At 44.3% G+C, this 26,553-nt stretch overlaps 1 protein-coding gene across 1 annotated transcript in view; it reads left to right on the plus strand.

Annotated features, from left to right (window-relative positions):
* Positions 1-11,071, plus strand: part of LOC138638501 (anthrax toxin receptor 1-like) — a 69,495-nt gene extending 58,424 nt beyond the window's left edge. Inside the window, exons 14-17 of the mRNA XM_069727852.1 lie at positions 3,222-3,320; positions 5,016-5,183; positions 5,270-5,350; positions 6,341-11,071. Coding sequence (XP_069583953.1) covers positions 3,222-3,320; positions 5,016-5,183; positions 5,270-5,350; positions 6,341-6,559 — 567 coding nt within the window. The 3' untranslated portion in view covers positions 6,560-11,071. The remainder of the gene's footprint in view (positions 1-3,221; positions 3,321-5,015; positions 5,184-5,269; positions 5,351-6,340) is intronic.
* The last annotated feature ends 15,482 nt before the right edge of the window (positions 11,072-26,553 follow it).

Below are 26,553 nucleotides of genomic sequence, written 5' to 3' on the forward strand. Positions count from 1 at the left end.
CTTTGGGTGTTAGACAGGAGTCCCTCTATATACTGTTCCATTAGCAACTTATCTTCATCTTGCACGCTGTCAGGGTTAACCTGCTTTACAGCCCGTAGTGCCTCCTGGAGGTTAAGAGCATTGTCCCGTATACTGTCATGCACCCTTTGTTTGCACCCAAAGAATCTCATTTTTTTTCTGCTGCAGTGCGGGTATCAAAGGGGTCCTTCAGCACGGCCAAGATTTGTTTGACAGTCCCTTTATTAGTGTCCGGCCAGAACTTTACTTCCCTCTGAGCCGCACCAGTTAACTGACCAATGAGGATGTTGACTTTTTGCTCCTCAGACAAAGGTACACTTTGAACAAACTACATGGTCTCTCCTTAAAATCGCTCAGGGTGTGCGCCTCCCCTGAGTATTGCAGTAACCAGGCCACTCCCGGTATGTACGGCATTGATAGCAGCATTATGGGTACTGCGGCGGCGGTTGCCAGATCTTGCGGCACTCTGGAGGCTGCGTCTGCGTCTGCCACCAGATTCTGCTGTACTATGGGGGCTGCGGCTGTGTCTGCTACTGAATCTTGTAGCGCTATGGGGGCTGCGGCAGCATCCGCTGCTAGACCTCCACCTGAGCTGGACATGTCCTTTCCCCCCTAGTGAACCTCAGTCAGGCTCTGGGTATCGCTACTGTGATCAGCGGCTGCTCTGCCGCTGGGCTGGATGAACTCTTACTGGTCTCCAAGTCGGGGCTTCCTGCTTTTCACACGCTCACAACAGAACGCTCCAGAGCTTCACTTCGCGCTCTTTCTTCTTGGTTCCACCCACGACAGCACGCGCCTTCTGCTTCCCTGCGCCGTGTGGCGCTGTAATGGCGGCAATTATAGAGTTCAATAAAGTCTATGGCACACAGCACCTGGTGATGCCGAAGTACGAATCCTGTTCGTGATGCCAAGTTGGAGCGCCCGCCAGGGCCGTGGGGTTACTTGGTACTGGGTCGGTTCTTAAAGGGGATGTGTCATGGCAGCAGTGACCTGGTCTGTGGCCCTGGACATCCAATGAAAGGGATGAGGGAAATGGTTATAGGGGATTGTTTGTGATGCCACCTGTGGTACTTGGCCAGGGATGGCCGACGCTGCTTAAAGGGATCCACTGGGGCCGATGGTGATGCAGCTTAGATGTTTTTGCTCCCCACAGGTGGAGCTGAGGCCCCAGGGCTACCAGGACAGTCTATGAGGGGTTGCGGATGTTGGGGTGCAGGAATAATCGGAAGGCACAGGGACTGTAGTTTCTTTACCTTTAATTGTAGTCCGGGGCACTGGTGACAAGTGGTGTTGGAGGTCCGGGCAGCCTGGAAACAATTCAGAATCCCCCTAGCCAGGTGGATTTGTAGGCCTTCCTTACTGCACTGTTTTCAAGGTTCTTAATGCTTTGTGTTCTATTCAAGTCCCTCTCTTTGTCCTTTAAGTGGAACACTACCCGCATGGCAGGCAGCTCGAGCCTTTTCCAGGTGTTACTTTCTTGTGGTGACTCTGGGCTCTAGTTTGCTGCTGGGCCTTCAGGTCTCAGTTGGGGCCAGGAGACCTGCCATCCCCTGTCCTCCAGATTCAGTTGCGGAGCCTGCAGTTCCCATACAACCACGGACTCCGGTGTCCGGCCATTTGCTCTCAGTTCTGGAGTGAGCTCAATCACAGCCCCACTCTCAGGCTTTTCCCTCATGCTTCCGCTTCCTTCACTGTCTGCATCCTCACTCTCCCTCCCTCGGACTCAGACTAACTAACCCTGCCTCCAGACCAGAACTTATAGGGCAGCTCCCCGAAACTGGGTTTAGAGCTCCCCCTTCTGATCTGGATTCAGGAAAGTGTTGAATGCCAGTGTTACCTGCTAAGAGGATTCCTTCTTGCTTCCAGGCGTGGCATCACCCCCTGTGAGGGAGGCAATGCCATCATGGCAACTGGACTCCTGGGGTGCCACAAAAACACTGATGGTATAATTCATGGATGTCTGGTTCACAACTGCTGTGACCCCAATAAAAAATACATTTACAGCATTACCAGTCTGTACCACGTTGCCTCTGGTCTAGTAAGTTGCCCACCATATGGAGAACCAGTAGGAGGAATAGTGACACGGCTTTTTCCTAGTAGATAGAACATTTCTGTATTCCCAATGAATCAGTGTCACTAGAGACCTCACTGTTGTGTAGTGAAACAAGGGGGTGTTTATCAGAGACTCTCAGTTGCCTGCAGCCAAAATTATAAGGTCGCCATCAGAATAAAAGAACAGGGATGGGCACTGGAGCTGTGTATCACGTGCTAATGTTCTGAAGAACTGTCATATCATGATGGCAAAGAATAGATCTTATATGTAAAAAATAGCCTCATCCTCATAGAAATAAGTCAGAAGTTCAGAACCTATCAGTCAAAGTAGTAAGAAACGGTCTTGGTTTTGTTTGCGGTTTACACTTCTCTAACTGTTTATTTTATTTTTGAGATTGGCAGCTTTCTATGTACACTGTGCATAGGCAGAAATCTGCCAATCAGCAGTGTGGGCATGGTTATACAGTGCTCAGCATTCAGAGAACTGGTAGATTTGCAGCAGGGAAAACTGTGATTTTAGCAAAACTACAGCAAGCAGCCATGACATGACACATCACTGCTCTCAGGTGGAGTAGCAAAACTGGTGACAGATTCCCTTTAAATCAATGGCTGCAATTTATATAAGCCAAAAGGCATTTTCTGGGTCTAATCCTTTGGAGGTCTTTCAAGATACATCATTAGTGTGAATCCAATCCTGTCCATGAAGGAACTAAGGGGCTGTGTTGCTTCAGTGTTTATTCTCATTCAGAAGGACAAGTTGCTGTTCTTTTTTGCTTATTTGTTGAGGCCAGATCGCTAATCAAACATTAATCACGTTTGCGCAAGCTAGGCCATGTTGTTTAGTGATCAATATAGCTTGTGAGCCCCAATGGGGACGGTGATGATGTTTTTAAAGCGATGTGGAAATTAATGGCGCTTTATAAAAGAGTAAAATAAATAAATTAAACATATTTTCATTTTCCTTTATTCTGGTTGAAAGCCTCCATTCACTGTGATGAATACATTTTCTATACCTACAGCCAGCACTAGAGGAGCTCTTTTCAAACAGATGAATACACACATAGCATTGAAGTTAATAGGATTTGTCACCTGGATTGTCACCTCCTGATTGTACTCAAAAGAAATGTTTAATGCAAATCTTATTTATTCAGGAATCTGATGATGAGGACGGCCTACCAAAGAAAAAGTGGCCAACTGTGGATGCATCTTATTATGGAGGAAGAGGAGTCGGGGGTATCAAGAGAATGGAGGTAAAATGGACAGATTTTGATGTTTACAAATCCATTAGATATATTTTTAATTCCAATTTGTAAGGGACCCTCAGTGATCACGGGAACTGGGATGGAATGGTGATCAATTCCCTTAATTCATTCTGAATAGGAGTGCCAAAGACCAACCAAGCGAAGTGCGCGGCTACCTTCAGTGGTCCTATTAAGAATGAATGGAACAAATGTGCTCATGGTTGATCGACCACTGCCCCATTCACGCTCTACATTTATTTTGATTGTTTGAGGCCCCAACAATTGGACCCCCCGGCGATTGGGAAGTTATCCCCTATCCTATGGTCATGGAATTCTGTGCCCCAACATGTCCGGTTATCCACCACATTTGGATCCTTCAAAAGAAACCTGAAAACCCACCTCTTCAAGGAAGCTTACAACCTGTAATGACCACACGGCCACCTCAACACCATCGGAGCTACCGCAGCCCCCGACCTACTGTCTCCTTTCCCATAATCCTGTAGAATGTAAGCCCGCAAGGGCAGGGTCCTCGCCCCTCTACCAGTCTGTCATTTGTTAGTTTGTTTACTGTAAGTGATATTTGTATTTTGTTGTAACTAGGGTTGAGCGAAACGGGTCGGCCATTTTCAGAAGTCGCCGACTTTTGGCAAAGTCGGGTTTCATGAAACCCGACCCGACCCCTGTATGGGGTCGGCCATGAAGTCGGCGATCTTCTGAATCTGGTATCAGAATTCCGATCCCGAGTTCCGATATGTTTGCAATATCGGAAATCGGTATCGGAATCCATATTTAAGTGTAAAATAAAGAATTAAAATAAAAAATATTGCTATACTCACCCTCTGACGCGCCCTGGTACTAACCAGCAGCCTTTCTTCCTTCGAATCAGCGCGTGAAGGGCCTTAGATGACGTCGCAGCTTGTGATTGGTCGCGCGACCGCCCATGTGACCGCTCGCGTGACCAATCACAAGCCGCGACGTCACCGAAGGTCCTTCAAGCGCTGATTCTTAGGAAGGAAGGCTGCCGGAAAGAAGCAGGGCGCGTCCGAGGGTGAGTATATACCTAATATTTCCGGCAGTCTTCCTTCCTAAGAATCAGCGCTTGAAGGACCTTGCGGTGACGTCGCGGCTTGTGATTGGTCGTGCGAGCGGTCACATGGGCGGTCGCGCGACCAATCACAAGCCGCGACGTCATCTAAGGCCCTTCACGCGCTGATTCGAAGGAAGGAAGGTTCCCGGTTAGTACCAGGGCGCGTCCGAGGGTGAGTATAGCAATATTTTTTATTTTAATTCTTTATTTTACACTTAACTATGGATCGCAGGGCCTGAAGGAGAGTTTCCGCTCCTTCAGACCCTGGGAACCATTGGAAACCCAAAGCACTGCATTGGGTTTCGAGTTTCGGCCGACCCCGACCCCGACTTTTTTATAGGATCGGCCGATTTCACTCGACCCGACTTTTGAAAAAGTCGGGTTTCGTGAAACCCGACCCGATCCTATAAAAGTAAAAGTCGCTCAACCCTAGTTGTAACCCCTTCTCATGTACAGCACCATGGAATTAATGGGGCTATATAAATAATAATAATAATAATAACATTTTAGAATATTCCTTTAATGGAGAATATAATTAGTGCTAAAACAGATGAGGACAGAAGATGGGTGCTTGTTATATAGAAAATGTAGTATATGTATCATTTATTTTATTGTAGGTGAGGTGGGGTGATAAGGGCTCCACCGAAGAAGGAGCAAAACTCGAGAAACCCAAAAATGCAGTCATTAAATTGCCAGAGGAAGAATTTGAACCCTGGGAGCCTAAACCAAAGAAAAACTCACGGCGTAATAATTCACAGGAGAGGAAATGGTACAGTCCAATTAAGGTAAAGAAGGGGTTACGTCTCTACACCTTTCTGCCTATCGTACATATTGCATGTGAATTCACTTCTGACTTCTTGTCTCACTCCAGGGCAAGCTAGATGCAATTTGGGCTCTGCTGAGGAGAGGATACGACCAAGTGTCTCTGATGAGGCCGCAAGCCGGGGACAAGGTGAGAACATAGGGCACCATGTCAATAGTCACATCCTTGTGACAGGTCATCTAGGTGATCTAGGCAGGCTTTGGCTTTGTTCTACAAATGAAAAGTCCTCATCACCATGGACGCAACTTGAGGTTCTAGCAGGGCATTTGTCCCCAGTTTGGAGGCAGTGAATTAAGGTGAGAGAAAGATACTCTGCCATTCTACCCCTTACAGCTTTTATTGTCCATCATGTCTGTAGTATTATAGCACATTGCACATAACAACCACATAAGTTTCTTACATGTGATAGGAAGATTGAAGCTAGATTGTATGTAGCAGTTGTGAGATCTAGTGTCCCTAACATAACAGTGGCATTTAAAACCCTGCAAAAAGGGCTATCCTGAAAGGACCATTTTTGACTCATCCAACTGAAAAGCAAATAAATCCAAGGCACCGATGACCAGTTATTGCCTTATAGTGGAGATTGATAAAGCAGTTATTGATCATGTAGGCAGGACTTTGGGTTCCTTCGCACTTCTGATTCCCTGCGTGAACTCAGGTGAAGCCTACTCCTTACCCATCACAACCTTGAACATGGTGCACATGACAGTTGGTTCGATTATGAAAAATAGATTTATTGGGGTCTGAACACTGGGACTGATTACCAGAATGGTGGATCCCTGTGTCCCCTTTGTCCTACCCCTAAGTCCATGAACAGGAGTTTGAATGGAGCAGCACATGAGTATGGGCCATACTGCTCCATTTCAGGTGGTAAAAAAAATCATCAAAATGTAGAAGGTGCTATAAAATGAAGAATGTAGGTTTCGTCTTTGGGGAAGATTTTCCCAAACTACCAGCCCTGAGGTGTTGTACAGGGCAACCTCTATAGTTCTGCAGGGAAACATTTAGAGGGATCAGTAATAGATGATTGAGGGGGAAGCAGAATATTTTGCTGTCCTGCCTTATACAATCTCGATTACCTTTTCATGTTTCTGTTTTTTCTCTCTATTTTTTTTTTAGGGACGCTGTATTAATTTCACCAGAGTTAAAGCAGATGGTAGCCAGGCTATCTATAGGCCACCTGCCAGAAGTGCTTCACCAAGCCCACCACCACCAAATCAGCCACCTAAACAGCCTCCTAATCAGCCACCACAGCGGCAACCTCCACCTGGTCCTCCACCTGCCCGAATGCCCCCAGGTCCACCTCCTTCTCGTCCTCCTCCTCAGGCTACACATTGAGCCCGTGCCATTGGCTTCTGTATTCTGGACTGAATTTCACTTTTTTAGGGCAGTTGCACAGCAGCAGTAAAAGAATGGTTCTGGTCATTAGTCGATCTTGGAAACCCGTGTATAGTATGACTGATGTGCTCAGAACACATCGTGCATAAAAACACTGATTTCTATCTTCCCTAATAGAAAGGGTTGCTATTGCTCTATTCCTACTTGGCAAATGTATATGGCCACTACGGTGCTCATATAGGTGCTCTCCATAGTCCAGAGCTTCTTCATTTTTGTGGCGTGCAGCTGTTTGTAAACTCTTTGGCTGTTCGTATTTTAGACTGGCAGCCAAAGGGTTTCACATGTACTCAGTCTATTTATTCTGTCTGGTGTTATTATATGTTAGAAATGACAAATGGAGTTTGTTGCTGGCCAGCAAAATGTGCCCCATTTGTGCTCAGGTGACAGCCTGACCTCAGTCATCTCCTCTCCAATCTCATATCATGTAAACTCTATTCAGATCAGGTTTTCATGTTCTGCTTCATTTTCATGTACTAAATTCCATTAAAGGAATAGCACTGGATTCCAGCTTGTACTGTCAAGCATGTCCGCTACGATCCCTTCCTTGATCCTGATGGGTCTCCTTGGCCCGATTAATGGTTCCTTCATCCCCTTCTGAACAAGAAGCAGATCCTATACAGAAATATATAGTTCCAGACCTTGCATCAGATTCAAAGACAAGACAAGGACAAGGCAGAAGCCATGGTTCATCCTGTTGAGGTTCTTCGATCTCATGCCATCAGCAGCGTGGGCTGACCGGCCATTAATCATTATATCTCTATGTATAAATGTGTATGTGAAAGTTGTGTACAGAAGATAGCATGTGATACTGCTGGGCAGTTAAGTAATTTATAAGAAGTGCTGACAATCTTCATAGTCTGAAAAAAATCAAAATCAAAAATCATCCTGAAAATTTGTTTTTAGGGTAACACCTTTAAGTTTGACTTTATACAATATTTGCCTTATCTTACTTTATCATAGTTTATAAAAAGCATAGTCAAGCTTTAAGGTGCCATTGAAACCCCCGATCTTATAATTGTTTTTAAGTTAGGTGATGCCGCAACTGTACAATCCATAGTAGGCTCATTTTTGGAGGGACATTCACCTGTTTTAGCATGTTAAACTGGTCATGTCATGGAGTAGTGACTGCAAAGTTGAATATAACACAGTTTTTTGTTTTTTAAATTCTCATATCCATTGCTGAGATATTAGTTAGTAATGTTTATATAGTAATTTTCTCTTCAATCACACAGCTCTGCTCTTCTCAATGATCTTACTGCCAGCACCTACTGTAATTACAAGTGGAGGAAGTAAGAAGTGCAAAACTGTGTTTCATTACAAACACTCCATCTGCAGCTGTCATCTCACTGCACTGTCAGCATGGCAGGAATAGAGCAGAAATGACAGCGCTGTGAGATGAGAGCTGCAGATGCAGATGTTTTTATAATGACACACAGCACTGCTGCAGTAAGATCAGTGAAGAGAGTAGAGCTGTGAATCATTATATGGCTTTGCCATATCACACAAGTCTGACCTTTTCTGGGGGTGATTTCTTTTTTTTTTCCTATACAGTATGACATCACCTGCTTATTATTGATCAATGTCATACAGAGGAAAAAGTAAACACCCCCAGGGAAGAATTTCTGCTATTGCAACCTTAGTGGAAGAGGAAATTTGCATATACTGTAACCTTTACAAGCTAATATGCTGGCCACAAACATGAGAAATTAAAACTGGGTTTCAATCAGCTCTGCAGCCACTATTTTCTAAATAACATGCTAAAATTGTTGTTGTCCATTTTAAAGTTCCTTGACAATGGGAAATTGCAATTATGGCCCCCTATCTAGAGGGAGGACCTGTACTAGTCATCACCATAGAATAGCAAAGAGAATAAAACTACCAGAAAATGACCTTTTATTAAAATCTGTTTTTTTTGTATTAAATATTTTTTTAACATTTTTGGCAATGTTATTACTTCATATCACAACCTGCATTAAAAATTAAAATTGTAAATCTTGCACTTTTCACACTGACCACTGAAACTACTTTAGACTTCCCGTTGTGCTAGGAAATCCACAGCTATAGACTGAATCAAAGGCAACTTTTTGTACTGAAGTATCTAATGGGTGTGTGTAAAGGTCACTAAGAGGGGAGGTGGAGCAGGATCAGCTATGACATCGCCTATTGTGATTGGTAGATCCTGTGTTTTCACCAGTGTATGATGGTTTTACCTGTCATTGTAATCCTGTCTCTGATGATAAGGAGCCTGCTGAAAACTCTTCCTTAACTATTGTAAGGACAGAAAGTATGAGTTTAAAAAAACTATCCAGTGGCCAGTATGAAAATTGTAAAATACAGATCGTGATAGAAAAGAAAAATTGCCAAGAACTTAAAAAAATACATATAGCACAAAAACCTGATTAAACAATTGGTCATCTTCTGATGATAGCTTCACTTTACATTTCTTAAATAAGCGGCATAGTGTAAGGGGAGACACTAAGTGATGACTTCACCAAGTCAGGGTACTTAGACATAAGGCTTCTTTGTTAGAGGTTACATAAGTTAATATGAAAGTTCATTGAAAGTGACTAGTTAGAGACTGTATTTGGAATCACATTACACATCAGGAACCTACTTACTGTTAATACCTTTTATTTCTCGAAAAAATAAAACTAAACATAAACAACTTACATTTTTTACAAAAAGTCCTGATGCTGGTGATACAAAGTTGGCAAGGAGGCCCTCTTGTCTAGTGGAGGTTTTTCAACATTAGAGATTTTTATATATCTGGTATATATACTATACTGTAACGTAAATATTTTACGTTCAAATTTTTTTCTGATATTTAGAAATTAATCAATTTGTTTTAATACTAAGCTTTACCTTCTATCTCTGTAGTGGTATTTTCATCATAGCTTCATAGTTTTATGTTTTTTTGTGGAGTTTTCTAAAGATGTCCTGGAGAATGCCACACACAATGTAAAATAACAGCAAAGGTTCCAAAACCATAACGTCGATCATTAGATTTCCAGATAAATGTGTGAAAACAATGTGGCACGTAGAAGAGAAGAGAGGGGGATATATAACCAAAAAATAAAATGGACCCCAACTTTGGTGCTGGGTCTCACCACCAAGAACAGAAGTAACTGGTGTTTGTTTCCCTCCCAACCTCTTTTTGCCAACAATGCAGTTTTTTCTTAAAAAGGAAGTCCTGTCCAAATTATTACCACCCATTGCCAAACATAATAGAGCTACAACTCGCCCCTTTTCTCCGTGAACCCAATAACAAACTCATTATCTGTCTTTTTTTGGTATGTTGGAAAAGGCGGAAGTTCACCAAAGAAGGCGCACCAAAGCTGGACATAGACAAAGTGGTGTGTTGTGGGATCTATAATTCAACAGTATGAGTCCTAATGGTCTACGCTACGCTCATCTACGATGGAAATTCTTACAAATCATCTTATCTTTCCAGGTGAAGATAGCTGGTCTTCATAGGTCTATATCAATGTCATTTTAGCGCTCTTTTTATATAAGATTTCTGATATTAACAAACATTTAAGACTTTCTTCCAAAGTTTTCTAGAACTTCTTCCAGTGCTTTATTGTCTTTCTGGACATGTGGGGCATGACTGCTACTTAGGGAAGCAAAACATATTAACTTCATGTGCTGGTTCAAGCTGCCACCACCATACCTGTATAGGCCACTCGTTTGTTCCTCTCTGTTATGTGAAGTTTATGCAAAATCTATATGTAACGGGACCACCTACCATCACCTTATATTTAAAGTACTGTTTTTTTCAGTGAAGACAATTGGCCTCATCAACCCCCATGCCAACTATAACCTCCCCCCAATATATAACTCTACTGTATTTCACGCTTCCTTACCACTTGATCAATTTTAGCCTTACTAGCCACATGCAGCTTTCCTGAATATTTTCATTGTTTTCTAAAATTTCAATATGATTTTCACGCAGGATAATTTAGAAAATGTGTCCATGAGTTGAATCCTCTTCTTTATCCCCCCTCTAAGGTTCCCACAGCTCAAAAAACTGTCATAAAAATTGTAAGGAAGTTATCTGGTAAGTAAACTTCTAAAGAACATAGAGGACAATGATAATATTGAGGAGCTTTCATTGGCTCCTTGACACTACCACATTTCTAAACCAATGAAGGTCCTGGTATCAAATCCTATCTTCATGGGTTTTATGGATGAAACTAATTTAGAATGGTCCTACAGGGGCCTGTAGCAGCTACATGGGCCGCCTCGAAGGTCGAATCACCGTTGTGAAGAAGTAGCAGTAAGGAAGGAAGCATTAATATGGAGTGTTCTAGTTTCAGTATGTCAATGTTTATATCATACTCGATGACACACATCCAGGTACATGTGTGTTCAAGCTTTATAAAGACATGTTGTAATCCTCTCCTATCTTACAGTCAATAAAAGGTGTCAATAAAAACGGCTTTTTTTACACAATTCTTATGTTTGCGAATGATAGCTTGAGTGATACTTCCCGTAGTCTTTATCAAGTATCTGTGTCTGCACAGTGACGCATTTCAAGGTATTAATTAGCACAACCTGTACTAAAGCCTAATTACTCATTGATCGACAAAAAATAAATGCAGTAAATATACACATATACGTCATCTCCATTAAACGTGTTCACATGTGCTTAATCCGTGTGAGGAACGCATCGGCTGCCAGAGTCTTGGGAGTCCGTAAAATGGGTCATTTTCTCCATTTTCCCAATGGGATAAACAATGTTAACCTATAAGCAAAGCCTCACCCATGGTACATGGACACCCCTGCAGTCAGCAAATGCACCTCACGTGCTAATCTGGAGGACATTTGTTAAAAATATAGAGAGGGGCATACCTGTGGCAGCCAGTGAGGCGCCTTGGGACCATCTGTGGCTGACTCTCAGGGCAATATGTATTATAGTCTAGGTAGAAGGACCTAAGTGTAGCATCATAAAATGGAATTTGTTACCAGGTTTTTGCTTCCTTGTCTGAGAACAGAATCATGTAGGAGAAGATACCCTGATTGCAGCGATGTATCACTTACTGGTCTGCTTGCTTACTTCATTTCTTTGAACGCTGAGCTCTTGTCTAACTCGCCCCCCATACCACTGATTGACATCTTTCTATGTTCGCTGTGCATAGGCAGAAAGATGTCAGTAAGTGGAGGGGGCGTGGTTAGACATATTTCCTCCCCTACTTGACATGTAGAGGACAACATGACAGCATTACTGTTCTGCTAATAAAACAGTGACTTCATCAAAATCGCCGAAGTAGCCCGGTAAGTGACAAATCACAGTAATCAGGATCCCAGTCTCTACATCATATAGCTTTAATGGTACTTCAAGAGCACTGAGGGATTACACTTTTTACCCTGAAAGTTAGAAATCAGCAAAGAATTATAGGTGTGATGCAATATAAAATGTCCAATGGTGAACATTCATAGACAAGTCAAAAAGAACCTGTCACCAGGTCAAAAGTGGCTACTCTGAGTATGCATTTTGTTTAGTTGTCGTTTTTTTATATAAGATCCACCAAAGGGTTCGGGACATATGGGCCTTTTTATTTGGTACTAATTTTTATGGTCTTCACTAATGGGGCATTGATCGCAGGGTATTAATGCAAAGAATCATCCATGCCCCCTTGATAAAAAAATTATCACTAAATGAATAGGCCCATATCTCTTGAACTGTATGATGGATTTTTTTTTTATATAATAATAATGATATACTCAAGGGAGCAATAAGAATAAAATGAGAATTGAAACTGGATATTTTTGACCTGGCAACGGGTCCTCTTTAAAATGCTTGTCCACCATTGGAAGAATATACCTGGAACCCATCATTCAAAGAACTATTGATTAAAATGTACTTTGTTCTTGGGAAACATAGGTAAAACAGAAACATAGGTAAAATTACAGTCACTAACTTGATCTGAATTATAAAGCATATAGTCAGGCAAGATGCAGTAGGGAAACCTCGCCGTATGAGCTTAAAATCTACAAATACAAGTCAGATGTCCAGGTGAGGACCCCTGTGCACATATCCATAAGCCTGAGATAAGCTGCCAGTGGCTTCATATGTTCCGCATTATAGAAACATTCCTGGGAAATCAAAGGATTGCCGCTTTCTTGTCCTAATAGAGGAACGGCTGCTAAGAAATGACCATCGTTAGCGTGACATCTTATTGGAAGCGTCATGTGAAGACAGAGACATGGACTGCTCTGCTGTCATGGTGGAGTAACACAAACACTGGCTGACTTTTCACCAATCCTTGTAACCGCAGGCCACCCGCCTGCCACAAAGAATTTGTCAGTGGAGGCCCTGCTCCTGTCTGTGTCATTATGAAGGCTTCATACGCCTCACGTAACCAGTCTTAGAGATGACTTGCAGCCAGAGTGCATTATGGAAGAACTCAAGTCAAGGGTGAGGTTGGGAGCAGCGCACATGGCTGCTTCATATAACCCATAGACGCATGGACAATCACCATACTCGCACAAAAAGCAAAAAAATTTGTGAAGCATCCAAAGTCATATAAACTGGAAAAGGTGATGGTCTTTAAGAATGAAACTGTCAAACACTGGAGCCCTGACATATGCCCTGGGACTGTAATTATATATATATATATATATGTATATATATATATATATATATACTGTATATATATATATATATATATATATATATATATATATATATATATATATATATATATATATATATATACTGCTCAAAAAATAAAGGGAACAATTAAACAACGGAATCTACCAAGTGAATCAAACTTCTGTGAAATCAAACTGTCCACTTAGGAAGCAACACTGATTGACAATCAATTTCACATGGTGTTGTGCAAACAGAATAGACAACAGATGGAAATTATTGGTAATTATCAAGACACTCAATAAAGGAGTGGTTCTGTAGGTGGGGACCACAGACCACATCTCAGTACCAATGCTTCCTGGTTGATGTTTTGGTCACTTTTGAATGTTGGTTGTGCTATCACACTCGTGGTAGCATGAGACAGACTCTACAACCCACACAAGTGGCTCAGGTTGTGCAGCTCATCCAGGATGGCACATCAATGCGAGCTGTGGCAAGAAGGTTTGCTGTGTCTGTAAGCATAGTGTCCAGAGGCTGGAGGCACTACCAGGAGACAGGCCAGTACACCAGGAGATGTGGAGGGGGCCATAGGAGGGCAACAACCCAGCAACAGGACAGCTACCTCCACCTTTGTGCAAAGAGAAACAAGAGGAGCACTGCCAGAGCCCTGCAAAATGACCTCCAGCAGGACACAAAAGTGCATGTGCCTGCACAAAAGGTTAGAAACCGACTCCATGAGGATGGTCTGAGGGCCCAATGTCCACAGATGGGGGTTGTGCTCACAGCCCAACACCGTGTAGTATGCTTGGCATTTGCCACAGAACATCAGGATTGGCAAATTTGCCACTGGCGCCCTGTGCTCTTCACAGATTAAAGCAGGTTCACGCTGAGCACATGTGACAGACGTGACAGAGTCTGGAGACGCCATGGAGAGCGATCTGCCTGCAACATCCTTCATGATGACCGGTTTGCCAGTGGGTCTGTAATGGTGTGGGGTGCATTTCTTTGGAGGGCCACACAGACACGTGGAGACCAAACACAATACTGAGCATTTTTTCCTTGTCATGAGGCATTTCCACTGAAGTTGGATTAGCCTGTAATTTGATTTTCCACTTTGATTTTGAGTATGATTCCAAATCCAGACGTCCATGGGATATTAATTTTGATTTACATTGATAATTGTTGTGTTTTATTGTTATAAACACATTCCGCTATGCAATGAATAAAACTGCAACTGGAATATTTCATTCAGAGATATCTAGGATGTGGTATTTTAGAGTTCCCTTTATTTTTTTGAGCAGTCTATCTATCTATCTATCTATCTATCTATCTATCTATCTATCTATCTATATTAATACTGTATATTCGTGCTCAAAAGTTTACATACCCCTGCAGAATTTTGCCTTTCTTGGCCTTTTTTCAGAGGATATGAATGATAACACCAAAACTTTTTCTCCACTCATGGTTAGTGGTTGGATGAAGCCATTTATAGTCAAACTACTGTGTTTTCTCTTTTTAAATCATAATGACAACGCAAAATATCCAAATGACCCTGATCAAAAGTTCACATACCGTGGTGATTTTGGCCTGATAGCATGCACAGGTAACATCCTCACCAGTGACCTATTTGCTTGTAATCAGTGTGTGTGCATAAAAGTTGAGTGATTTTCTGGGATCCAGACAGACTCTTGCATCTTTCATCCAGCCACTAATATTTCTGGATTCTGAGTCATGGTGAAAGCAAAAGAATTGTCAATGGATCTATGAGAAAAGGTAGTTGATCTGTATAAAACAGGAAAGGTATGCAAAAAGATATCCAAGGAATTGATAATGCCAGTCAGCATTGTTCAAACTGTGATTAACAAATTGAAAATCAGGGGCTCTGTAAAAACAAAACCATGGTAGAGCAACAAAAATGTCATCCACAACTGCCAGGAAAATTGGTTGGGATGCAAAAAAACCCCCACAAATATCAGCTGAAATACAGGACTCTCTGAAGACTAGCGGTGTGGCTGTTTCAAGATGCACAATAAGGTGGTACTGGAAGAAAAATGGGCTGCACGGTCAAGTCGGCAGAAGAAAGCCATTACTGCGCAAATGCCACAAAGTATCTCGCCTACAATACACAAACAGCACAGACACAAGCATAAATACACAGATTCCGTAGCTGGTTTTATCTGCATAAACTGTATGTTCCGGGTCCTTGCTGACTGCAGCTGAGACCTTGGTGCTTTATGTAGGGGAGTTATGTACTCTCCTACCTACTTCTTCAGCTTCTTTAGACTTTATCTTTATCCAGCGATGACAGCGGGTGATCAGTGACCAAGAAAAGGTCCTGATCATTCCCCAGGGACCAACGATCTCCCAGCAGGGGCCTGATCGTTGGTCGCTGTCACACATAACGAGATCGTTAGCGGGATCGTTGTTACGTCACAAAAAGCGTGACGTTGCAACAATATCGTTAACGAAATCGTTATGTGTGAAGGTACCTTTACAGGAAGACTTTACATTAGTGATGGGTAGATCGTAAATGAACCGAGACAAAGAGCCAGCTTCATGCTGTAAACAATGGGAGCCAGCACCACAGTGAGAGTCACTGAAATCTCTGAATGGCTCTCACTGGGCATAAAATTCAGATGTTCAGCAGACGTAACCCTGCCCACCCGATCCAAACTCCGCTCACTCATCAATTTAATTGGCTAACTGTATGTAGATGGAGTTCCGGCCGTGGGTGGGTGGGGTTTCAGCTGCATTAACAGCATCTTAAATATGTTTCCATTTATTGTGAACACATATTTAATAGGGATCCATTTAAGACCCAAAAGAGACAGCTCTTTTTGGGGAGCTGAGCCAGAAGAGCCAGATCACCAAAAAGAGCCAAACTGCCCAACACTACCGTACTTTGCATGCACACTGATGCCACCCTCTGAAATGGGCTGGTGTACATGTTATTAGTTGATGTGATTTTCATATACAGTTGGTTTTTAGAAGTTTCCTGGTCTGCACCATCTCATTTTAACGGTCTAACATGTCATTAACCCAATAGTATCCTGAGGATATATTAGTGAAAACCTGAGTCTGTGTTTACTTAGCAGTATAGGATATCTGCATCCTGGTACAATAAGTGCATTAATGGGTATATCAAGGACTTTATGGAAAAACAAAAAAATGTGCCGAAGCAATAACAGGCAATTGCAGCTTAGCTTACCAGCCTGTTGTGCACGGTGCCATTCTTATCTGGCACACAGCAGTAAGCTGCCTCTGCTGACGAGACAGAGCGGAACGGAAAAAAAAAGCCTACATTTTTAGTTTTTTATAAACTCCTGGATATATCCTATATCTACACAATGCAATAGAGGGTGATATAAAGACATTTGTGTTAAAAGATAAAAGTAAACATTCTGTTGTACCCTGCTTTGGGGTTCTATTAACTGTGGTTTATCACATCTTTGGGAAGCTGATTTCAATTTCCCTAGTCACACTCTGGCCTGATTAATGCCACACCTGTTCTCAATCAAGGAATCACTTAAATAGGACCTGCCTGACAAAGTGAAGTAGACCAAAACATTCTCAAAAGCTAGACATCATGCTGCTATCCTGAGAAATTTGCAAACAAATGAAAAACAAAGTAATTGAGAGCCATCTGTCTGGAAAAGGTTATACAGTCATTTCTAACATGTTGGGACTTCAGCGAACCACAGTGAGAGCCATTATCCACAAATGAAGAAAATAAGGAACAGTGGTGAACCATCCCAGGAGTGGCCGACCAACCAACATTCCCAAAGGAGCACAGGGACGACTCCTCCAAGAAGTCACAATAGACCCCACAACAACATCCAAAGAACTGCAGGCCTCACTTGCCTCGGTTAAGGTCAGTGTTCATGTATCACACACGATGTAGGAAAGACTAAGTGCAACACAAAGGGATAAAGGGAAGGGAACCCAATACTAGGGAAGTAGGAAGTGGAGACCCCTAGGCAGATCTAACATCACCCTGTCTTCCCTAAGCATCCCTATATAGGTTCTGCACCTATCGCAGAGCAGGATACCTAATCCCTGCCTGACCCTAGTGGTAAGCCCTGTTTAGGGAAGGACGGGGTGACAACAGGTCGATCCCCACTATCATCATTATTATTATTATTTACTTATATAGCACCATTAATTCCATGGTGCTGTATATGGGATGGGGTGACATCAGAATACAAATATTACATACAGTAAACAAAACTAACAATGACAGACTGATACAGAGGGGAGATGGCCCTGCCCTTGCGGGCTTACATTCTACAGGATTGTGGGGAAGGAGAAAGTAGGTCGGGGTTGCAGTAGCTCCGATGGTGTTGAGGTAGTCGTGTGGTCATTACAGGTTGTAAGCTTCTTTGAAGAGATGGGTTTTCAGGTTCCGTTTGAAGGATCCAAATGTGATGGATAATCGGACGTGTTGGGGCACAGAATTCCAGATAATGGGGGATATTCGGGAGAAGTCTTGGAGGCGATTGGGTGAGTAGCGAATAAGCGTGGAGGAGAGAAGGAGGTCTTGGGAGGACCGGAGATTACGTGAAGGAAGATATTGAGAGACTAGTACGGAAATATATGGACGAGAAAGGTTATGAATGGCTTTGTAGGTCAGTGATGAGAAAGTGAGTAGATGGTGGTCAGATAGAGGGAGAGGGGAGGTGGTGACGTTAGATAGGGAGCAGAGACGGGTGAAGACCAGGTCTAATGTGTGTCCGTCTGTGTGGGTGGCTGAGGAGGGCCACTGAGTAAGTCCAAAAGATGAAGTAAGGGACAGGAGTTTGGAGGCTGCTGACTGGTGGGTGTCAAAGGGGATGATGAAGTCACCCAGGATGGTGGTGGGAATGTCAGCAGACAGAAAGTGAAGGAGCCATGTGGAGAATTGGTCAATAAAGGCAGTGGTCGGGCCCGGAGGTCAGTCTATGACGGCCATTTGGAGGCTGAAGGGAGAGTAGATGCGGACATAGTGGACTTCAAAAGAGAGGAGGATAAGGGAGGGAAAAGGTGGAATTGGGTTAAAGGTACAGTTGGAAGAAAGGAGAAGGCCCACTCCTCCACCATGTTTGTTGCCAGGACGAGTAGTGTGGGTGAAGTGGAGGCCGCCGTAACATAGCACAGCAGGGGAGGCTGTGTCAGAGGGTGTCAGCCATGTTTCGGTGAGGCCCAGGAAGAAAGATTGCGAGAGGTAAAGAGGTTGTGAATCACGTGGAGTTTATTGCAGACAGAGCAGGCATTCCAGAGAGAGGGAGCAGGGTGGTGGGCGTCAGAGGCACGGATTTGAGGTTGGCAAGATTTACGGTGTTTATGTTGGGTTGGGAGCGATAGAAGGGGGTAATGGGAGGTATGAGCTGTGGGGGTCCAGGATTGAAAGATATGTCGCCTGCAATGAGGAGAAGCAGAAAGAGACAGAGCAGGTGGGAGAAGGAGAGTGGCTAGCTTGTTTTGTGTTTTATTAGGAGAAATCTGAGGTTCAGGAGCAGGTCAGTGGATGAGGTCAGGTGGGGAGACAAGAGGGAAGGAGAGAGTATTACTTGGTTAGAGGGTGCTGGTGTTTGGGGATAGCGAAGGAGAATGAGGAGCAATGGAGCCAAAACTGTTAGAGCGTATGTCAGCATGGTAAGTGTGGTGGAAAGGGAAAGAAATTTGGTAAATTTATTAACAGTGGTTAGTCTTACCTTCTGTTCACTTCTGGCTCATTTCTGACATATTTTTGCTGTCATCCTTTTAGACCATCCTTATAGAGGCAGACTACGGTCCACACAGACCTGTGTTTCTGAATTTATAACAGGCTAAGTTATAACTAAAGACAGATGGGATACACAAACAAGGGGAACACTTAGCTTGAGTAGATTCAGAGAGAAACGCAGACGTCCTCCAAACACCAAAGAAGAAGATAACCGACTGCTATAGCTCCTAGCCTCAACAGGAAAATGGAAATATCACCGGCAACTCCCTGCAGCAAGCTGGGACTTAAAAACACCCAGGTCCAGGTGTGTCCATTAAAGCGAAGGGAAGGTTGCCACTGGGTCAAAGAGTCAGAAGGACCAGAAAGAAGTCTGCAAAGCAAACAGTTGAGACCGTCTACATCCAGATGCAGTGTGACAGTCTGCAGCTTCTGATACACCCATGACAGTATCCCCCTTTTATGAGAGGCCTCCGGACACTCAGAACCAAGTTTCTTAGGATAAGAGGTGTGGAAAACGAACCAGCCTAAGGACGTTCACCACTGATGCAGAAACCCACATCCTTTCCTCTGGACCATAACCCCTCCAATGCACCAAGTATTGTAGGGAACGACGTTGGAGGATAGAATCTACAATCCTCTAAATCTGAAACACTAGATTACCATCAACCATTATTGGAGATGGCGGAAGGGGTGAGGGTTCAAGAGGATCCACATATCTCTTGAGCAATGACCTGTGAAAAAGATTTTAAGAGCCTGAGGTAGCTCAAGGCAAAACACTGCTGGACCAATGCGGATATCTTATAGGGACCAATGAATCTAAGTCCCAACTTCCAGGAAGGAGCCCTCAACCTGATAGTCCTGATAGACAACCACACAAAGTCAGTCACGTTCAGGTCCAGACCTGGCATGCGTTTACTGAGAGTCATACCTTTATACCTGTCTCCCCTGACCCTGTAAGGAACAGGTAGTGGCAAAACAGGACCAGATGGACAGGTATGTGGTACTTTAGAATGTGCGTAAACACTGCAAGCAGACCACCAAAACGGATGAGAAAGGAGGTCCGAAGTTGCCTTACCACCTGGGTGACCAGCAAGTACAGAGTCATGAAATTCTCTGGATACCTTGTGATGCAAATTAGATGGCACAAATAACCTCCCCAAAGGGCCAGAGGCAGGGGCGTCCTCCTCAGTCTCCAACACCTCACCCTCCAGGTCAGAGGGCAAGGCCGAGATGCCTACCCCTTCAGCAAAATTGGGGCAGGGTCCTGAAAGCCAGACAAAAATGCCGGTAAGGTCCCTGTAGATACAGCAGAAGGGGAAAATTTTAGGCAGTTACCATGACGGTAATCTCCCAATTTTACAGTCTCTCTGGATTGCCAATCCACAATTGGATTATGCTTCACCAACCAGGGCAAACCCAGAGCCTTTGGAGTGTGGAGATCCTTCAGGACATAACAAGGGATTGCTTCATAATGAAAAGACTTCACCTTCAGCCTTATGTTATGAACAATTTGTGTCAGTGTTCTCTGCAAGTGGTTCTGAGTCAATGGTGCAAATAGGAATAGGTTTAGCCAAGTTAGAGCAGACAAAACCATGGGTTCTAGCATAATCATCATCCACCATACTGACTCCAGCTCCACTGTCTACAAACACAGAAATTTTTTCAGACTTGCTCTCTTGCACCACATCTGCTGTCAGGACAAAACAAGAATTGGAGGCTGAAGACAAACACATCCCTTTAGTATCAAGCTCCAGGCTCCCAGGGGTTAATCGCGTCTTTTTGCTTTGGAATTACAAGACATGCACTAATAAAATGTCCCTTCCTCCCACAAAAAAATATAAACCCTTTTTCTTGCAAATGCTGGGGAAAACATACAACATGAACACCCCAACTGCATGGGTTCTTCTAACTCCACAAGTATTGGTTCACCACCGGACCTTCCCTCCAACACTGTGGTATTGTCCAGGAAAGAGGGCTCAGAAGGAGGTGGTGTTACCCATCTATCACGCAGGCGTCTATGCACCCGAATAGCTAATGACACGACAGCCTCCAACGACACAGGAGTCTCATACACTGCTAATCTGTCCTTTAACCTTTCAGTGAGACCCTGAAGGAATTGGCTTCAGTGAGACCCTGAAGGAATTGGCTTCTGAGAGTTGGGTTATTCCATTTAGTATCAGTTGACCACTGGTGGAATTCAGAGCTATAAGTCAACATTGAATGATTCCCTTGCTGCCTGTTTTCAGCCAAGGAAATATGGTCAGGGTCATCACAGATCAGGGCTAGGGCACTGAGAAACTCTACTGTTGTGAATTCCGCTCTTGGGCTCCCTCCGGTGGTTGTAAGTGGCACTTTTGTGAGTTCTGCTCTTGGGCTCCCTCTTGTGGTTTCAAGTGGTATGGCTGCTCCTTGGAGTTAGCTGTCTTCAGCTGCTTCCACTGATCGTCTTTTCTGCTCGACTATTTATGCCTGGTTCTGTCCTTCAGCCAGTGCCACTTGTTAATGTTCCTGGTTGGATTCACATCTCTTTGGAGTTCCCTGTTTTCCTGACCAGTTCTGCAAAGCTAAGTTTTTGCTTGCTCTTTTCTGTTCACAGTTTGTGGACTTATCCGTTCTGTGCTTCTATGTTTGTCCAGCGTTATCAGTGTGAATTAATTCTGTCTTGCTGGAAGCTCTGGGAAGCAGATTTACCCTCCACACCTTTAGTCAGGTGTGGAGATTTTTAGTAAACTCTGCGTGGATTTTTGTAGTGTTTTATACTGACCGCACAGTATTCCATCCTGTCCTATCTATCAAGCTAGACTGGCCTCCTGTGCTCATCCTGGTTTCATTCTGTGTATGTCTTTTCCCTCTCCACTCACAGTCATTATTTGTGGGGGGCTAATCTATCCTTTGGGGATTTTCTCTGAGGCAAGATAGCTTTCCTGCTTCTATCTTTAGTGGTAGTTAGCTCTTAGGCTGTGGCGAGATGCCTAGGGAGAGTTAGGAGCATTCCACGGCTGCTTTTAGTGTTGTGTTGAGCTTAGGGACTGCGGTCAGTACAGTTACCACTTCCTTCAGAGCTCGTTCCATGTTGCTCCTAAACCACCGTATCATAACACTCTTCTACAGACTAGAGACACATAGAATCCTGAGGCAGAGAAAGACTAAGTGCAACAGGTATAAGGGGAAGGGAGCCCAATACTAGGGAAGCGGGGAGTGGAGACCCCTAGCAGATCTAACGTCACCCTGTCTGCCCAATGCATCCATATATAGGTTCTGCACCTATCGATGAGCAGGATAACTAATCCCTGCCTAACCCTAGCGGTAAGCCCTGCTTAGGGAAGGAAGGGGTGCCATTGGTCGATTCCCACTGTAACTAAAGACAGATGGATACACAAACAAGGGGAACACTTAACTTGAGTAGATTCAGAGAGAAACACAAACGTCCTCCAAACACCAAAGATAGCTGACTGCTATAGCTCCAAGCCTCAACAGGGCAATGGAAATATCACCGTCAGCTCCCAGCAGCAAACTGGGGCTTATAAACACCCAGGTCCAGATGTTTCCATTAGAGTCGGGGGAAGGTTGCCACTAGGTCATAGAGTCAGAAGGACTAGGAAAAAGTCTGCAAAGCAAACTGCTGAGACCTTCTGCAGCTAGATACAGTGCACCAGTCTATAATTAATTAGATCAGAGCCACAAACGTCCAATCAGGGACAGACAAAACTCCCAACAATAGCATAAATAATTAGAAACAAGGAGTCCAAACGCTGCCAAATAGATCAATAAAATATTTCAAATATTTATTAAATGGTAACAAACAATCAACAGAGCAATAAGTAAAATTCTATAATATATGTAGGGTTACTTATGTGAAGGGTTCAGATAACAATCACATACCACACCAACAAGCTAGTGCGACTTAAGGTCCAAGGTTCAAAGCGTAAGACAAGTCTATCAAAAGTGAAAAAGCCTTCATTCAGTCCCACTAGGAGCCTATGTGAAAATAGCTGTCACAGACGGTATACAGGACTGGACCTTACCCATGTCAGTCGTGGTGTGGATGTGAGGATTGCCAGCCCCTACGCGCGTTTCGCGTAGGCTTCTTCAGGGGGCCCCCCGAAGAAGCCTACGTGAAACGCGCGTAGGGGCTGGCAATCCTCACATCCACACCACGACTGACATGGGTAAGGTCCAGTCCTGTATACCGTCTGTGACAGCTATTTTCACATAGGCTCCTAGTGGGACTGAATGAAGGCTTTTTCACTTTTGATAGACTTGTCTTACGCTTTGAACCTTGGACCTTAAGTCGCACTAGCTTGTTGGTGTGGTATGTGATTGTTATCTGAACCCTTCACATAAGTAACCCTACATATATTATAGAATTTTACTTATTGCTCTGTTGATTGTTTGTTACCATTTAATAATTATTTGAAATATTTTATTGATCTATTTGGCAGCGTTTGGACTCCTTGTTTCTAATTATTTATACAGTGCACCAGTCTGCAGCCTCTGACACACCCATGATATCATGACTCCACCATAAGAAAGAGCAAACTGACAAAAATGACCTGAATGGCAGAGTACCAAGATGAAAACCACTACTGATCAAAAAGAACATAAAGGATCATCTCAGTTTTGACAGAAAACATCTTGATGATCGCCAAGACTTTTAGGAGAATACTCTGAATTGACAAGACAAAAGTTGAACTTTTTTGAAGGTGTATGTCCCATTATATCTGATGAAGAAGCAACACAGCATTTCAGAAATGGAACACCATACCAACAGTAAAATATGGTGGTGGTAGTGTGATGGTCTAGGGCTGTTTTGCTGCTTCAGGACCTGGAAGACTTGCTGTAGTACATGGTACCATGAATTCTAATGTGTGGCAAAAAATCCTGAAGTCTGCCCATCTGTTTGTGACCACAAGCTGTAGCGCATGTAGGTTAATCAGCAAGACAATGATCCAAAACACACCAGCAAGTGCACCTCTGATTGGTTTAAGACAAACAAAGGTAAGACTTTGGAGTGGCCTAATCAAAGTCCTGACCTTAATCTGATTGAGATGCTGTGGCATGACCTTAAAAGACAGTTCATGCTCGGAAACCCTCCAATGTGGCTGAATTACAACAAATCTGCAAAGATGAGTGAGCCAAAATTTCTCTAGAGTGTTATAAAAGACTAATTGCCAGTTATCACAAGCGTTTTATTGCATTTGCTGCTGCTAAGAGTGGCCCAACCAGTTACTAGGTTTAGGGGCAATCACTTTTTCACACACGGCCCTCTAGGTTTGGATGTCTTTTTTCCCTTAATAATAATAAAGACCTTCAAGTAAAAACTTCATTTTGTGTTTACTTGTGTTATCTTTGTCTAGTATTTACATTTGTTTGGAGATCTGAAGCATTTAAGTGTGACAAACTGGCAAAAGAATAGGAAATTGGGAAGGGGACAAATACTTCTTCACATTACTGTATACTGTGTGCATATATATATATATATATATATATATATATATACTAGCTATTGAACCCGTTCTACGCCCGGGTGGCGAGCATTTATATTGGTATATGGTCTCCATCCTGGTATGTGCTGCTCCAACCTGCGTCCCCATCCTGTCATGTGCTGCACCCATCCTGCGTCCCCATCCTGTCATGTGCTGCTCCATCCTGCGTCCCCATCCTGTCATGTGCTGCACCCATCCTGCGTCCCCATCCTGCACCCCCATCCTGTCATGTGTTGCTCCCATCCTGCGTCCCCATCCTGTCATGTGCTGCACCCATCCTGCGCCCCCATCCTGTCATGTGTTGCTCCATCCTGCGTCCCCATCCTGTCATGTGCTGCACCCATCCTGCGTCCCCATCCTGTCATGTGCTGCACCCATCCTGCGTCCCCATCCTGCGCCCCCATCCTGTCATGTGTTGCTCCCATCCTGCGTCCCCATCCTGTCATGTGCTGCACCCATCCTGCGTCCCCATCCTGCGCCCCCATCCTGTCATGTGTTGCTCCCATCCTGCGCCCCCATCCTGTCATGTGCTGCACCCATCCTGCGTCCCCATCCTGCGCCCCCATCCTGTCATGTGTTGCTCCCATCCTGCACCCCTATTCTGTCATGTGCTGCTCCCATCCTGCGCCCCCATTCTGTCATGTGCTGCTCCCATCCTGCGCCACCGTTCTGTCATGTGCTGCTCCCATCCTGCGCCCCCGTTCTGTCATGTGCTGCTCCCACACTGCTCCATTATGGTTTATGGCCTCATAAGATGGTCCATACTCTATGCCCCCGTACACTGCTCCATTATGGTTGATGGCCCCCTTAACATGCTCCATTCTATATGCCCCCGTACACTGCTCCATTATGGTTGATGGCCCCCTTAACATGCTCCATTCTATATGTCCCGTATGCTGCTGCTGCAATATAAAAAAAAAACAAAAAACACATACTCACCTATGGTCGCTGGGCGCCGAGTGCTGGGGGGCCTGAGCAGGCGGGGACACCGGCGCGCTGTGGGGGTCAGGTGCCGGTATCGCCGCCAGCTCAGGCCCCCCCAGCACTTACTATATTCACCTGGCCCCGTTCCACCGCTGAGCGCCGCCATCTTCCCGGCTCCTCTGGCTGTGACTGTTCAGTCAGAGGGCGGCGCCGGCGCCCTCTGAACTGAAGGTCACAGGCCGAAGACCAGGAAGATGGCGGCGCTCAGCGGTGGAACGGGGACAGGTGAATATGGTCGATACTCACCCTCCTGGCGGTCCCTGCTTCTCTGTTGGAGATCGCGGTGTGCGTTCAGTGTGAACGCATACCGCGATCTCCTGGGAGCGTCACTCTGTGAGGCCCAGACTGCGCCGGCGCCTGCGCTTGCGCAGTCTATAAAGGCTTCGGACAGAGTGCCGCTCCAAGCGTTATATTATTGATATATATATATATATATATACTAGATGGTGGCCCGATTCTAATGCATCTGGTATTCTAGAATATGTATGTAGTTTATTTATGAAGATTTCAGAATAATGCAATACACAGGATTCAGTAGGCCGGGCGTGACCTATTAGCGAAGAGTGGTTCAAATCCCGCGCGAATTTACGCCCCCGAACTGCGTCTGTCGCTGATTGTTCGCGCCTGGCCGGGCGCGACCAATTAGTGAAGCCAGGGCCAGCTCCAGGTTTTTGAGGGCCCCGGGCGAAAGAGTCTGACAGCCCACGTAGCATATAACACAGCACATGTAGTATATAGCACAGCCACATAGTATATAGCACAGCCACGTAGCATATAGCACAGCCCACGTAATATATAGCACAGCCCACGTAGTATATATCACAGCCCATGCAGTATAAAACACAGACCACGCAGTATATAAAACAGCCCACGTAGTATAGAGCACAGCCCACGTAGTATAGAGCACAGCCCACGTAGTATATATCACAGCCCACGAAGTATATAACACAGGCCACATAGTATATAACAGAGCCACGTAGTATATAGCATAGCCACGTAGTATATTGCATAGCCACGTAGTATATAGCACAGCCCACGTAGTATATAACACAACCCATGCAGTATATAACACAGCCCACGTAGTAGAGAGCACAGCCCACGCAGTATATAGCACAGCCCACGCAGTATATAGCACAGCCCATGCAGTATATAGCACAGGCCATGTAGTATA

Source organism: Ranitomeya imitator, chromosome 1 (genome assembly GCF_032444005.1).
Source record: "Ranitomeya imitator isolate aRanImi1 chromosome 1, aRanImi1.pri, whole genome shotgun sequence".
Lineage (NCBI taxonomy): Eukaryota > Metazoa > Chordata > Amphibia > Anura > Dendrobatidae > Ranitomeya > Ranitomeya imitator.